At 48.4% G+C, this 13,474-nt stretch overlaps 1 protein-coding gene across 1 annotated transcript in view; it reads left to right on the top strand.

The window, feature by feature from the left end:
• The window catches only part of TNFRSF21 (TNF receptor superfamily member 21), a 32,253-nt gene that overhangs the window by 11,202 nt on the left and 7,577 nt on the right, over positions 1-13,474 (top strand). The window contains 2 exon segments of the mRNA XM_009639635.2: positions 8,062-8,121; positions 8,124-8,200. Coding sequence (XP_009637930.2) covers positions 8,062-8,121; positions 8,124-8,200 — 137 coding nt within the window.

Genomic DNA, 13,474 nt, shown 5'->3' on the forward strand with positions numbered 1-13,474 from the left:
CATAATACCATGTCTTTTCCAGTTTAGCTTAAACCATCCCCCTAGAAATGCACAAGGGTCATTCCCCCCCAAAAAAAAAAAACAAACCCAAACCACCAAACTATCCAATAGTCAAAGTTCCTGGATGGCCCCTGGATTAATTTAATAAGGGATCAGGATTTGTGCCTGCCTGTTAGGGTGTATGGCCAAGCGTCAGAGGCAGGGCAACTCTGCGGGCCAGGGTAGGGTCATCCTTGTAGAAAAACACACCAAGCCTGGGGTTTTGGCTTAGGGTTTTTTTTTTTTGATTTTTTGGGTTTTGTGGTGTGTGGGGTTTTTGTGTTTTGTTTTTTTTCAAAGCCCAGCACCAGTTTCTGCGCCAGGAGGGCTGTGATTTCTCACATTGGTAAGGCTCTTGCACATAACTCCTCGAATGACAAGGCAGATATTTTTCCTCTCCTGCCAAGGCTTTGTCAGGGGGGAGGGGGGGGGAAATTTAGGAAGTGAATTTAATCCTCGGGTTGGCATCTGCGGGTGTCTGGATATTTATATGGCTCCGGCTGTGGCAGCGTGCTTGTTCAGGGTTACCAGCTGTCCGAGAGGGTTGTAATAAAGATTAACTCTGTGAAAGCCATTTAAAATTTAATAATTACATAAAATACTTATGCTGGCCGTTCCCTTTTAAACCAAAGGAAAAGCAAGTCCACTCTACAGGTCCCCATGCCAAGGTAGGGAGTTGTGCAGGGAGAACATCCCATGGTGGTGGGCAGGAGCTCGCCTAGGTCCCAGGGGGGTTGGACCAAAGGTGCTGTTATAGAGGGGACTTCCACATAGCATGTGGTGGGAAGGGGGGGGTCTGGTCTTGTGCTGACCCTCAGGAGTCTCAAACGTGTTTGCAGAAGCATGTGGCTGATCAGACCTTCCTCAGCTGCCTGGTTTGGTTGAGTTGTTTTTCAGAGAGCATGTGGGAACTGTTTGTCAGGAGTCCCTTTCCTGCCCTGCAAGATTTTTGATTTGGTGGTTGTTTGTTTGTTTGTTTTTTTTTAAACCCACAAACATCACCATTTAGTGCTTTGTTGCCCAAACTGTGCTTGCTGAGGGTGTGAATCGCTGGCTCCTGGGAGGGTCTGATACCAGCACTGTCCTCCATGGGAGAACTAGCAGGTCACTAACAGGTCTTCATCAGTGCGTCCTTTCCTCCTGTCTAGACAAAGGCTCTTGTTAGAATCATGGAAAGGTTTGGATTGGAAGGGACCTTCAAAGATCATCTAGTCCAGCCCCCCTGCCATGGGCAGGGACAGCTTTCATTAGATCAGGTTGCTCAGAGCCCTGTCCAACCTGACCTTGAACACTTCCAATGATGGGGCATCCACAGCTTCTCTGGGCAACCTGTTCCAGTGCCTCACCAGCCTCATCATAAAGAATTTCATCCTTATGTCCAATCTAGATCTACCTCTTTCAGTTTAAAACTGTTGCCCCTTGCCTGTCACTACAGGGCCTGCTAAAAAATAATCTCTCCATCTTTCTTATAAGTCCCCTTTAAGTACAGAAAGGCTGCACTTGGGTCTCCCCTGAGCCTTCTCTTCTCCAGGCTCAATAACCCCACCTCAGGCTTTCTTACTAGGAGAGGTGCTCCAGCCCTCTGACCATGTTCATGGCCCTCCTCTGGACCTGCTCCAACAGGTCCATGTCTTTCCCGTGCTGAGGACCCCCAAGCTGGACACAGTACCCCAGGTGGGGTCTCACCAGAGCGGAGCAGAGGGGCAGAATCCCCTCCCTCAACCTGCTGGCCACGCTGCTTTGGATGCAGCCTGGGATATGGTTGGATTTCGGAGCTGTGAGTGTACACTGCAGACTCTTATCCAATTTTTCATCCACCAGGATCTCCGAGTCCTTCTCCACAGAGATGCTCTCAATCTCTTCATCCCCCAGCCTGTGCTGGGAGACCTGAATCTGTTGGGGGGCGGAGGGGGAGAAATTGAGTTTCCAATAATTTCCCCTTTTTCGTGGAGTTGGTGAAATTTTCACATTTTTGGAAAGGTATTTGTGTCAGAGATTTGGGATTTCTAAGTCCTGGTTTGCTTGAGCCCTGGTGTCTTGTCAACTGGAGTTTGGATGTGCCGCATCCTGGCTCGCTTGTACGTGCAGGCTCTCGGTGTGTGCTCAGAGGTAAAAATAGGCTGTGGCTGTGCTTCGCGTGAGTCAGGAGGATATTTGGAGGAGGTAGGTGGGCTGAGCTCGGGAACAGAGCTGGGTTTGCAGTGATTTGGAGCTTTTATCTGAGCGAAGGGGAGGGTTGGGCTGCATCATGGCGGTTCTCCTGTCTGCCTTGTGCGTGTCCTTGGGCTGTGCTCTCCACCAGTCATGCTTCATCCTCAAGGGTCTGGGCAAGTGTTAAAATCCAGCCACCCTGTCATGGTCAGGATTTGTCACTGCATGTGGTGTGCGTTAGTACTGCCTATCTTTGGGATGCCTGTGTCAGTAGGTAGGTGGTGGAAGCTCCAGGTGCTTCAGCTCAGATAGGTACTGGGATGGTGGAGGAGATTTCCTGCAGGCATCATGGGTGGACTGGTGGGACCCGTCCCTGCTGATCAAGGGCTGGAGCATGGAGTTTCCTGAAATCCAGCCTTTCTGAAAATGCATGGAGCTGGCTTTGGAACCCTGGGCAGATGAGCTGCTCACTAGATGAGACCGTGTGTGCCACAGGGCCTGGATGATCTTCTGAGCTTTGCTTCTGGATAAGGCAACCTGTAAGACTTGAACTGATGCTGTGTTAATCCTTTACTCTGTGCTATGACTCTTCATTATTAGTGGGATGGGAGGACACGTGGCCTGGGAGGGCTCTGTAGACTTGAGCATGAGATTTCCCCTTAAAGCCAGCTGCTTCTCAATGAGTACTCTTCTGAAAAATACCAAATTACGTTTGGCTTGAGCTCCGAAAATGAAAATAATGATGTCTCTTTGTTTGTGAGAGGGTGGAGAGAGGAAGGAACCGAAGCTCCTCTGTGGCTAGGCTGTGGTTAGACTTTAGCCTATCTGCTGCCAGGTGCTTGGGTGTAGCCTTCTGGCGCAGTAGCTCTTTCGCTCCTCTTGAGTTTGCTTGAAGATGTGAAAAAGCAATGGCAGAGAAGAGAAATGGCCTCTTGCAGGTATTGTACGTAAGCACGCCAGCACAATTGCTGAAGAACTGGCTTCATGTCCAACCTGTAAATAGCAGGGCTATGGGAGACGAGTGAGGCTTCTCCAGAACAAGCTCAAGAGAGTCATCAAAGCTCAGCCAAGTCCCATGCACTTGTGTGATGACCACTGTGGCAATGGTCATGAGTGGAAGGAGTGACTGCTCTGTCTACGCCAAACTGTGTCCTGCAATGAGGTGGGAGACGTCCGAAGGAGCTGGAAATGAGTGGGAAAAAATCTTGAACCAGATTCAAAATAAGCAAATGGAAGTCACTGAAATAAACTGAAATGGTGTTTATGGGGAAGATTGGGGCGGAGGTGGGCAGTGTGCTCGAAGGCGAGAGGCCTGGCTGTAGACCCACCCTGCCTCTCCAGGAAGGTCCTCCCTTCAGCTCAGCAGCTTTGTAGATGAGCTGGACATGTATTTAGCAGGGCTGTTTGCTTGTGCCGCTCTGCAGGCATCTGTCCATCTCTGGACTTGACTCAGCTTGCTCTGGCTGTAGACAAGCCTGGTTGCACCCATGTTCCCGTGTGTGTACCTCCACCCGTGGGCTTCACGTGTGCCTGTGTGCAACCAGTTGGCCTTGTCCTGGCTTGAAGGGGAGCTCTTCATTGCTCTGGGGTTATCACCTCCTTAAAATACTAGGTGGTTACCCGGAGTAGCCCATCACAACATTCAGAGAATTGCAGTGTTTAGATAGATGGTGGTAACTGAAATGCCCAGGTGCCCAAGACATGTGTGGGTGTCCTGGATCCTTCAGACGCTCGTCTGCTCTGGGATGGCCGAGGCACGCGCAGCTCTGCTGGATGTGGTCGTGGGGGTTTCACCACAAGGGCTCCTCTTTAATTCCAGTGTCTGAGGCAAACAAAGCTGGGTGATAAATGATGATGGTCCCTGATGGTGATGAGGGAGAGGGTGGTGGTGGTGCCTTCTGCATTAGCAGCAGGGTGGTGGCAGCTCTCCCAGGCTGTTCCCGTGACCCGTGTTAAAAAAGGAGGACGGCTCAGGCTGTTCTTCGGTATTTGCAAGCCCAGAGCAGCTTTTACATTGCACTGACGTGGGTGTGACTGGCCTCACGTGGGAGGTGTGAAACGGGTGGGTTAAAATACCATGCCCGCTGAGCTTGGCCGCTTTCCTTGGGAATGGTGGGGTCTGGAGGGCTTTGAGCATCATCTCCAGCCTCGGCGTGCAGATGAGCATGGTGGGAGATTGTCCATGTGGTTTGGTGGGCGGGAAGGACCCAGGACCTAAGGTGGAGCTGGGGTTTTTTGCTCCATGCACCCTGGTGGGCACCTTCCCATCCCAACGGGACACTCCGGCACTATTAGTGCTCCGCAGAGTAAGTTGTAGGGCTTCTGGAAATATGGAAATAGTAGGACTGTAAGCTTATTATAAGCATTAACATTTAGTTTAGTTTTGAACAAGTGAATTAAGTTACTGTAAATGGCTTGAGCAGTAATACTTGGCAGCGTGCAGCCGCAACTTGTCATGTAATGGTTTTAATCTTATTTTTCAAGAACAGAGGGGAGCAATGGTTTTCTAACTGACTGGAGCCAAATCTGCGCTCACGTCTGTGTCTCTTCCATATCTCTCTGGGGTTTTGTTTGCACAATATTGTAGTGGATGTAGCGAACATATGGGGCTTAAATTCATTTAATACTTGCAAGAAAATGAGTTTAAGGTTCTTATAGTATTAAGGTAGACATTTCCAAATTCGTTTTTAATGGAACATTTGTTCTCCAAAGATTATTACGCACCATTAAGTCCTCTGCTGCCTGGTGCGTTCTCGTGCCCTGGGATATTATTGCCAAGGGATATAAACATGTTTATGGGGCCACTTTATTGAACGATGAGATTAAATACACTAAACTTGAAAATGTCAGTAGGAGTATAAGCGCCTTGTCATAAATCTTGTGAGAGAACATTAGGACGTAAAGGTCGTGCCACCGCCTAAAACTGGTGCAAATCAAGTTGCAACCAGCTGGAAACTTTCTTCACCAGTACAGCAGCTGTAAATGCTGGGATTTATCAGCATTAAATATGTAGATGGGAGCAGGTAGTATATGGGCTCTTCCTTTCCCAGGAGGACTAGGTGTGCCACACAGGGGTCATAAAACAGCAAATTCTGTTTTAATGCTTCTGTACGGCTGCCGTGTGTGGGAGAGGGTGCGGGCAAGGCTCCCACCTAGCTGTAACGCTTTGTCTCGACACAGGGCAGCACTGTTGGGGGCGACCCGGCTCTGCTCATTTTGTATATAAAATCATAGAATCGTTTAGGTTGGAAAAGACCTTTAAGATCATCGCGTCCAACCTTTAACCTAACCCTGCCATCCCACCACTAACGCCTGTCCTTAAGCACCTCGTCTGCCCTTCTTTTAAATACCTCCAGGGATGGGGACTTGACCACCTCCCTGGGCAGCCCATTCCAGAGCCTGACAGCCCTTTCTGTGAAGACATTTCTCCTAATGGGCACCATTTAATTTTTATATACAAATAAAAATGGGAAGCATTATCTATATGTAGCTAGATATTGCTCAACCCAGGAAAAAAAAAAAATCCCTGAGTATGAGGGTAGAAAAGCTCCGAGATAACTTATGCACTGAGATATATCCATATATCAATACAGATGTATAATGGGCAGCACCAGACCTGCTCGTCCCTCTTTCCATTGCTCTTGCTACCTTGGTGCACAAGCCTCGCGGAGCTTTTTCTACCCTCAAAGTCGGGGATGATTACTTTTTTCCCTGGATTGAGTGATAAAATTAAGCCTTGGCTGCATAAACCTAGTGTTTTGCTAGTTTTGTGCCAAAACTAGTTGAATTTGCTGGTTTAAAGGATCTGACCCCAAACCTGAGTTGGCTTTTGGGCTTCTTACCAATGCAGGTGTGTGATGCCCAAAGGCACGGGGCTTGGTTGCCGGCGTGATCTGGGCCGTGTGTCCTTCCTGCGCGGGACCAACGGCCGAGGGAGAGGAATTTATCTTCATCAGAGTAATGGGAGGAGTGAACAAGACCAGGCTTAATTCCTGCTACCTTGTCTTGGGCTTATTTTGAATAATGAAGGCGGCTCCCTCACCCCAAAAACCTCTCCATAGTTAAAACCAAGCCCTGTGGTTGGTTTGGTTTTTGGGAGGCTGCATCCCCCACGCTGGGCTGACCTTTTTTTGGTAGGAGACACCCTGACCCTGGCACATGGATGTGGCCATAAATGAGCTGGGGAGGGTGTTTGGAGATCAGGGTGGGAGGGGGACAGGGATGTGCAAAATGCGGTTTGCAATTTGGTGTTCCTGCTGTCGAGCAGGTCGAACGCCGGCTGCGGGTGCTCTGAGCCCCGTGGGGTCAAGGCTACGTTGCATTAGCTCAGAACTGAAAACTGAAGTCTATACATAGCAGGTCTGGATAAGCTTGCTTTAATAGTGGGAAGGGTTTGGGTCAAAAATATCGATAGGAGGCTGTATAGTTTTCTCTATATGTGTATATAAGTGTGTATATACAGACATATAGCATATATACATATTTTATGTATCTCTCTATTATATATACACACATATATAAAAATATATCAGGCTGTATAGGTATTTTATGTGTGTATATTTGTACACACATAAAAATATATCATGGACATATATAAAAATACATTTTTTACATCTATATATCATACATAAAATATATTGTATATGGAGATGTATAAAAATATATATGGAGATATATGAAAATATATCATATGGAGATATATACACATACACACAAAAAGATATAAATATATCAGGCTGTATAGGGTTTATATATAAAAAGAGATGTCAATATGTCTATATCGGACTGTATAGTTTTTATGTATTAAAAAAATATATATATCTACTTGGCTATATCAGAGCTGCAATCTGAAGGTGCAAGTTGGGATGTCTGGTCTAAACTGCATTAGAAATTAAATTTTAGGCCTGCAGAGGGAAGGAGAAATAATTCCTGCAGCGATGAAGGCTTACCAGGAACCCGAGGTGTGGGTACCTCTCCGGAAAAAGCAAGTTTATCTCTGCAGCTCCCCTTATGCTGACCCTTCATGTGGTGGTTTAAAACAAGGTGGTGTTTGGCCTGATAAAACAAGGTTAACTAGCTATGATGGAAGAGGTATGGCTTTATTTGAAGGTCCAACTCCTGGTCTCTTAGTAGACGCAAGGATGAGCGTGCTTTTTGCATTGCGCCCAAAGCTAAAGGGGGGAAACCCTCACCCTCTTGAACCAGCGCATCTCAAGGGCTTTTCTTGGGGAAGTTCTGCCTTTTTTGCTCTTCTGATCCCACTCTAGATCTTCCACTCACCCAGCGTTCACCTTGTGCAGCTTCTCCCATCCCGTAACTGAGTTGCCCCACCAGTCTGCACTGGAAACGGCTCTGAATGAGACGGTAGCTGCTATAGGTGCTCTGTTATGGAAATACTTGTCTTTATAGAGATGCTTTGATGACTCCTCTTAATCTAGCTCCTGTTCAAAGCAGTAGCAGGCGTATGGGCGATGGTGTTGCCATCTCCCCTGCCCTGGCAGCCGTGCGGTGGCTGAGTGCCAAGTTTCTTCCTGTGCTGAAGAGCGCAGGAAATTTTACGGTTAAATTAATGTGGTTCATTTTAGAGTGTGTGTGCCTCAGCTGGAGCAATCTGTGGGTCTGTCACCCTTTACTTGCATAGCAGGTGTTGAGCACTTTAATGGGTGCTGCGTGTCTGCAGAGCTCTTTGCAGCCTGGAGTCATGAAAGGTCTTAAAAATAACAATAACAATAAAAATCTCCAAACAAGAAACAACCAAAGAAAAGCAAAGCATGGCTATTTGGGGGTGGGAGAAGCTTTGTTAAAGCTTAGATCTGCAGCACCAAGGGGCTGCAAAGCCCCATGCTTACCTGTAGCTCTTCTGCCCTGCAGGCATCGACATCCTGAAGCTGGTGGCAGCCCAGGGGGGGAGCCAGTGGAAAGACATCTACCAGTTATCAGCGCCCTCCGCCAGCACCGCCGCAACGACGTGGTGGAGAAGATACGAGGCCTGATGGAGGACACCACGCCGGTAATGACGGGCTGGGCTTTGCGCGCTCTTGTCTGATGCGGTGCACGTCTCGTCTGGCCCTGGCAAGCATGTTGGGTGCGTGGGACCCAGCTGCGGCCTCGAGCTTAGCTGATAGCCAAGTAGCTGGACTTCATTTTCCCCCCTTGAGCTCCTCAGGGGCTTATATTTAAGCTTTACGTTGCTTTTGAGCAAAGCTTTGCCAAAGTTCACTCAAAACCTTGTCAAAGTTTTGGCAAGCTCTTGAGTCCCACGTGTTGTGGTTTGTGTGTGTATCTTTGAAGGTCACCAGGAGGACCTCATACTTGAGCCCCCGTCTTGGGGACGTGGAGGAAAAGAGCATCCCCCTTTAAACTTGCTCTTAAAGGCTATAACTGAATGCCCAGGATTTTGTGAGAAGGTCCAAGCATCCTTGAGCAATAAGTGTTGCTGTTGTGAAGCAGTGAGTTGCTTCTTCCAAGGTGGTGACTGGTGGCATGGGGAAGTCCATGCATGTTGTCCTCCAGAGATGTTGCCCTTCTTCAGCAGCTCTTAGGTGTCAGCATGCTTTTGTGGTTTTGGCTGTGATAATTCGGCAGTCTTCTGGAAGTGTCTGTAAAGGTGATGGATGGGGCTGCTTCTGAATGTGGAAGCCAATGGAATGACACATGGATAGAGGTGGGACAGTCGAGGAAGGGCTCTTCCCCCTAAACCAGTTGGTGAAACATTTCCTGCTGGCCTTAGCAGTGACCCAGACCCAAAGGAGAATGTGTAGGTGCCTGCAAACCTCAGGGGGCACTTGGTGGACCTTTGTGTATAGCAAAGACTGTGGGGCAGAGCGTTTGTCACGGCAGGGATTCCCAAATCCCTTTTCAACCATCCCAAACTTTCCCCTATAAGAGGGCCCTTCACCATATCGCGTATCCTGCGTGACTTCGTTTAGTGCATGGAACATCTTGGTCCCTCCTAACTGTAGTGTGGAATCACCAGTTTCGATACATTAGCAGGGGTCCTGGGCCTGTGATTTTGAGAGACGCCGGGTCAGGTGCGTGCCAAGCATTGCCCCGTGTGTCCTGCCCAAATTTTGGATAGGTTCTCTTTGCCAGCTGCCAAATCACTCCTGCTCAGTTGATGTTTTCTTCCTTTCTAGTTCCTGGTAATTAAGCAGCACGTAGCTTTTTCATTTCCTACTATAGTCCAAGATAATTTTTTTTTTATAAGAAAGATGGAAAAAATGAAATTAAAAGCCCAAGACAAAGATATGGTTAGGAAAAGGAGAGAGGCGGAGAAACTTGTAATTTTGCACATGTGAATTAGTTTCCAGTATGTGCAATGTCCCAGAAGGACACGTTGTCCTCTTGCTCTCCTGGAGCAGGTAGTAACCTCTGTCCTCCTAGTTACTGCTTCGACTTTGACTACTACAGCAAAGTGCTGGGCTAGGACATGAGATAAAAGATGGGGCTTGTTCATCAGCGCCGTGCCTGATTAACAGACTTGGGTAGTGCGGTGCTCAGTGCTCCTGAGCGTTGTGCTGTTTTGGCCAAGACTATCAGGTGGTGCTTCTCAAACAGCACAAAAAATGTGGGTGGTAGCTCCAGAAACAGGGTTTATCAGGTGACCTGTTTGGATGGTGTACTCCTAATGATGGAGTAACCATGAGCCGTTTGCTCACCTTAGATGTGTGCCCGTAACTGAAAAAGCAGCGAGTGGATGGTCTCGAGAATGAGCAAACCCAAATCTCAGATACTTTTATGCAAGTCTTCTGGACTTCCAACCAGCTGTCCTGGACGACATACCTCTTTGTTTTTTAAAACAGTGTGTTGTGTTCCCCAGTGTCCAGCAGCACCTGGAGCCTGGTGGTCCCCTGCAACTTTCACTTGTTTTCCTAGAAATTGGTAAAATTGGGTTGCTGATCTTCTGAGCAGGGGCTCGGGTGGGTCCACATGGGAAATGGGGCTCGTTTCAGCAAAGGAGGTGTCTTTTTAAACAAACTCACCTGAGCTGGCACGTTCTCCTTCCCCATGCATCCGAAAAAGGATTAGCATCCCTCATGATCAGCCTTAGGTGTTGGCCATCCCCCTGCCCTGAAGGTCCTGGTCCGGTTGCCGCTTTGAAGCGGCACGTGGGATGTCAAAGCTTGAAAGCACCCTGGGGTGCAGATTCAGCATGGTGTTTCTGCAAGGTATTACCTGCTGTAACCTGTCTACCTCTTCTCCCTGAATTGGCTCCCGCACTGTGGGTGGGGGCGGGATGGAGTGGCTCTGGCAGGGATGCAGAAGGCTGTGGGAAGCAGGTTGTGCAAGGGAGACCAAAGCCCTGGAGCCTCGTGCCAGCAGCTGAGCTGCATTGCAGTGGTCCAGACCACGAGCGGCCATGGGAGCCGGTTGCTTAATGATGGGAGCAGGCATTGAGGTAACTTCATTTGGGTGTTTTGTTTTTTTTTTTTTAATCTGCTAGTTGGAAAGCCTTTAATTAGAGCTAAGCCAAGTTTGGCTGTTGATGGTTGGTCCACCCAAATGCAGACAAATCAAGACGGTTTCTCTCCATCCTCAACTGGTTTGAGCCGAAGGAGTGGGTTGCCCCGTTGGTGGCTTGTGTGGGTGCTGCACTGCGTGTTTCCAGCAACCAGGCCTGCAAAAGCAGTCTTGCAAAATAAATAAATAAATAAATAAAAACCACTACAACCAAAAAAAAAGTAATAAAAAGAGCTTTTTCATGCTTTGGAGGGAGTGAGGACTCTCATAAGCAATGCAAATGCATGCATCCTCCCTTTAGCTAATGGCATGATGCCCTTGGGGCGAGCAGTGAGCATCCAAGGTGTGCCAGTGTGTCCTAGACGGGCCCGGGAGGGAAGCGCGAGTGGCTGTGCTGTCCACGATCCCTTTGGCCCTGCCTGGCATCCCTGAGTGCAAAAGGGGGTTTCCTAATCTTTTCCCGCGGTCCTGTGTCGTAAGAAAGCACCAACACCCCCAGCTCCTAGGTAGAAATTGTGTTATTGGGTGGCATAGATCTCAGACAGCAACTTGGTACCCAAACCCCAGCCAGCCTCCCTGCGCCTTCCCATCCCACCCGCTACCGCATCCTTGTCCCAAATCCTTTATCTGGTGTTGGGCTTCAGCCTGTGAAACCTGCGGAGGCAAAGCTCCTCTCTCTCCTACTGCCCATTCCCTCATCAGCCTTTTGGGCTCTGAAATACAAATATTTACAACCCCCAGTAGGAATAGGGGAATTAATGGGAGTCTCTGGAGCATTACGGTACATGGCAGGAACGCTTTCCTTTGGGTAGGGGACAGCTCTGCTGGAGGCTCACCGGCTTTTTTAGCTGCAGGAGATTATGCTGCTTTTGCATCGTGCTGAATGAATTTAGGTTAAAACGAGATTAGCCCTCTGAATCGCTTTGCTAGGGTTGTTTTTGTTTGGTTTTTTTTTTTGCAGCTGATCCAGAAAATATGGCAAGCGCGGCAGCTGTGGGAAGGGGTTTTTTTGGGTGTGTTTAACTTGCAGGGCTACTGATAAAGGCTGGCCCCAGCCAGGAATGCTTCTCGGGCTCGAGGTTTGCAAAATCTCTCCCCTTGCAGACAGGCTGGCAGGGCAGCAGCGTGCCAGCCCGGGCGCTGTTCAGCGAGCACAGGCACACCCCGAATTAGTGGTGCTGACAACAACAAAAATAGAGGGTGGAGGGGGGAAAGGGAGAGGTTTTTCACTGGTCTCCCAGCAAATTGCAATTCTCCATTTTTAGGGTTAAAAGCAGAAAAGTTCAGTGCAATGCAGGCACTGGGTAATGGTTTTTTTTTTTTTTTTTTTGGGGGGGGGGGTAGGTAGGTTGCTGGTGGAAGAAGCTGACGTTTGCTGTTTGAAAAAGGGTATGCTTTAATATTCTCCCATTCCTCCTGTGTATGCTGCTTGCTGGTTTAGATTCTGAATCCTCTGAAGCACTGGTGGAATCTCTGGAAATTACCCCCTGGACTATGGGTGCAATTGTAATTCAAATGAAATAACGGTAACAATAAGACAACTTGATATCTTCTGACTGTATGTAATGCAGCAGACAGTAGCATGATATGTTTGCTATATTTGGACCTTTCTCTGGAAATTAAAGATTTCATTTTTTTTGTAGCACCGTAAGTGTCCTACTGTGAGCGCTGCTTTAAGCTCTTATCTTTTTATTTATGGCTCCGCTGGCCCCGGCTAAATGTTTCAGGGAATAAGTGGAGGGGAAGCAAACAGCCTTGCTCAGGGTGTTCAGCAGTGCAGCCTCAGCAAAGCTTAAAAAAAAAAAATAAATTAATAAGGGAGATATAGAAAACAGAGAGGGGGAAGCTGCAGCCCTGAGCCCAAGGAGATTTGGGTCTGTGGCTAATTGCACGCTGAGGATAATCCCGTGAATCAGCAGATTTGTCAGGACCAGCTCTGGCATGAGGTTGAGCTGTGGGGCTTTTGGGGGGTACTGGAGGAGAAAAGGATGTGAAAGCAGCCCCGTGTCCAGGCACGCAGCTCTGGCAGAGCCTTTTGGCTCCTTTTCTTCCTCTTTTGCAGGCCAAAACCCTGGGGGTGGGGTCAAGAGCCTGGAGCAGGGTTCCCTAAATCCAGCCCTCAACAGCTCCTGCCCGTCCCCTTCGTTTCCTCTTTTGGCACAGCAGAACTGGGGTGGACCCAGTAATTAGCAGTTAGCTTTGTGCTGTGTTAACCTCATGCATTAGCCGTGGAGCGAGGGTGAAGCTGTTGGATGGATTTCCCAGCTGGGGGACTGTGGTCTGAGGGCTGGGAAATGCCCATGCAGCCAGGAAAAAAAACCCAAATGGCAAGTCATTTTTCCTTCTGGACTTGCGTCGGGCTTTATTTGAGGCATGAAGCTGTAGGGTGAAGTGTCTGGAGCCCCAGGGAAGGTGTAGGGCTGGTTGGGTTTTGCTGGGGGGGGTATCACTGTTTTCCTGCAGGTTTGCTCTAAAGCATGAGTTGGTTTTCGGCAAACAGAGGTTGTGTTTGAACCAGACTGGAGAATGTGCAATAAACAAAAATTTAATAATTTATAAAATAATACAAATACAATATTACCAACACAAAATTATAAACTTTATAGTAGATGCAGTTATCACAGCATCACAGAATGGCAAGGGTTGGAAGGGACCTCCAGAGATCATCCAGTCCAACCCCCCTGCTCAAGCAGGCTCACCCAGAGCAGGTTGCACAGGACATTGTCCAGGCAGGCTTTGAATATCTCCAGAGAAGGAGACTCCACAGCCCCCCTGGGCAGCCTGTTCCAGGGCTCTGTCACCCTCAAAGTCAAGAAGTTCTTCC

Source organism: Egretta garzetta, unplaced genomic scaffold (genome assembly GCF_000687185.1).
Source record: "Egretta garzetta isolate BGI_Z169 unplaced genomic scaffold, ASM68718v1 scaffold235, whole genome shotgun sequence".
NCBI lineage: Eukaryota > Metazoa > Chordata > Aves > Pelecaniformes > Ardeidae > Egretta > Egretta garzetta.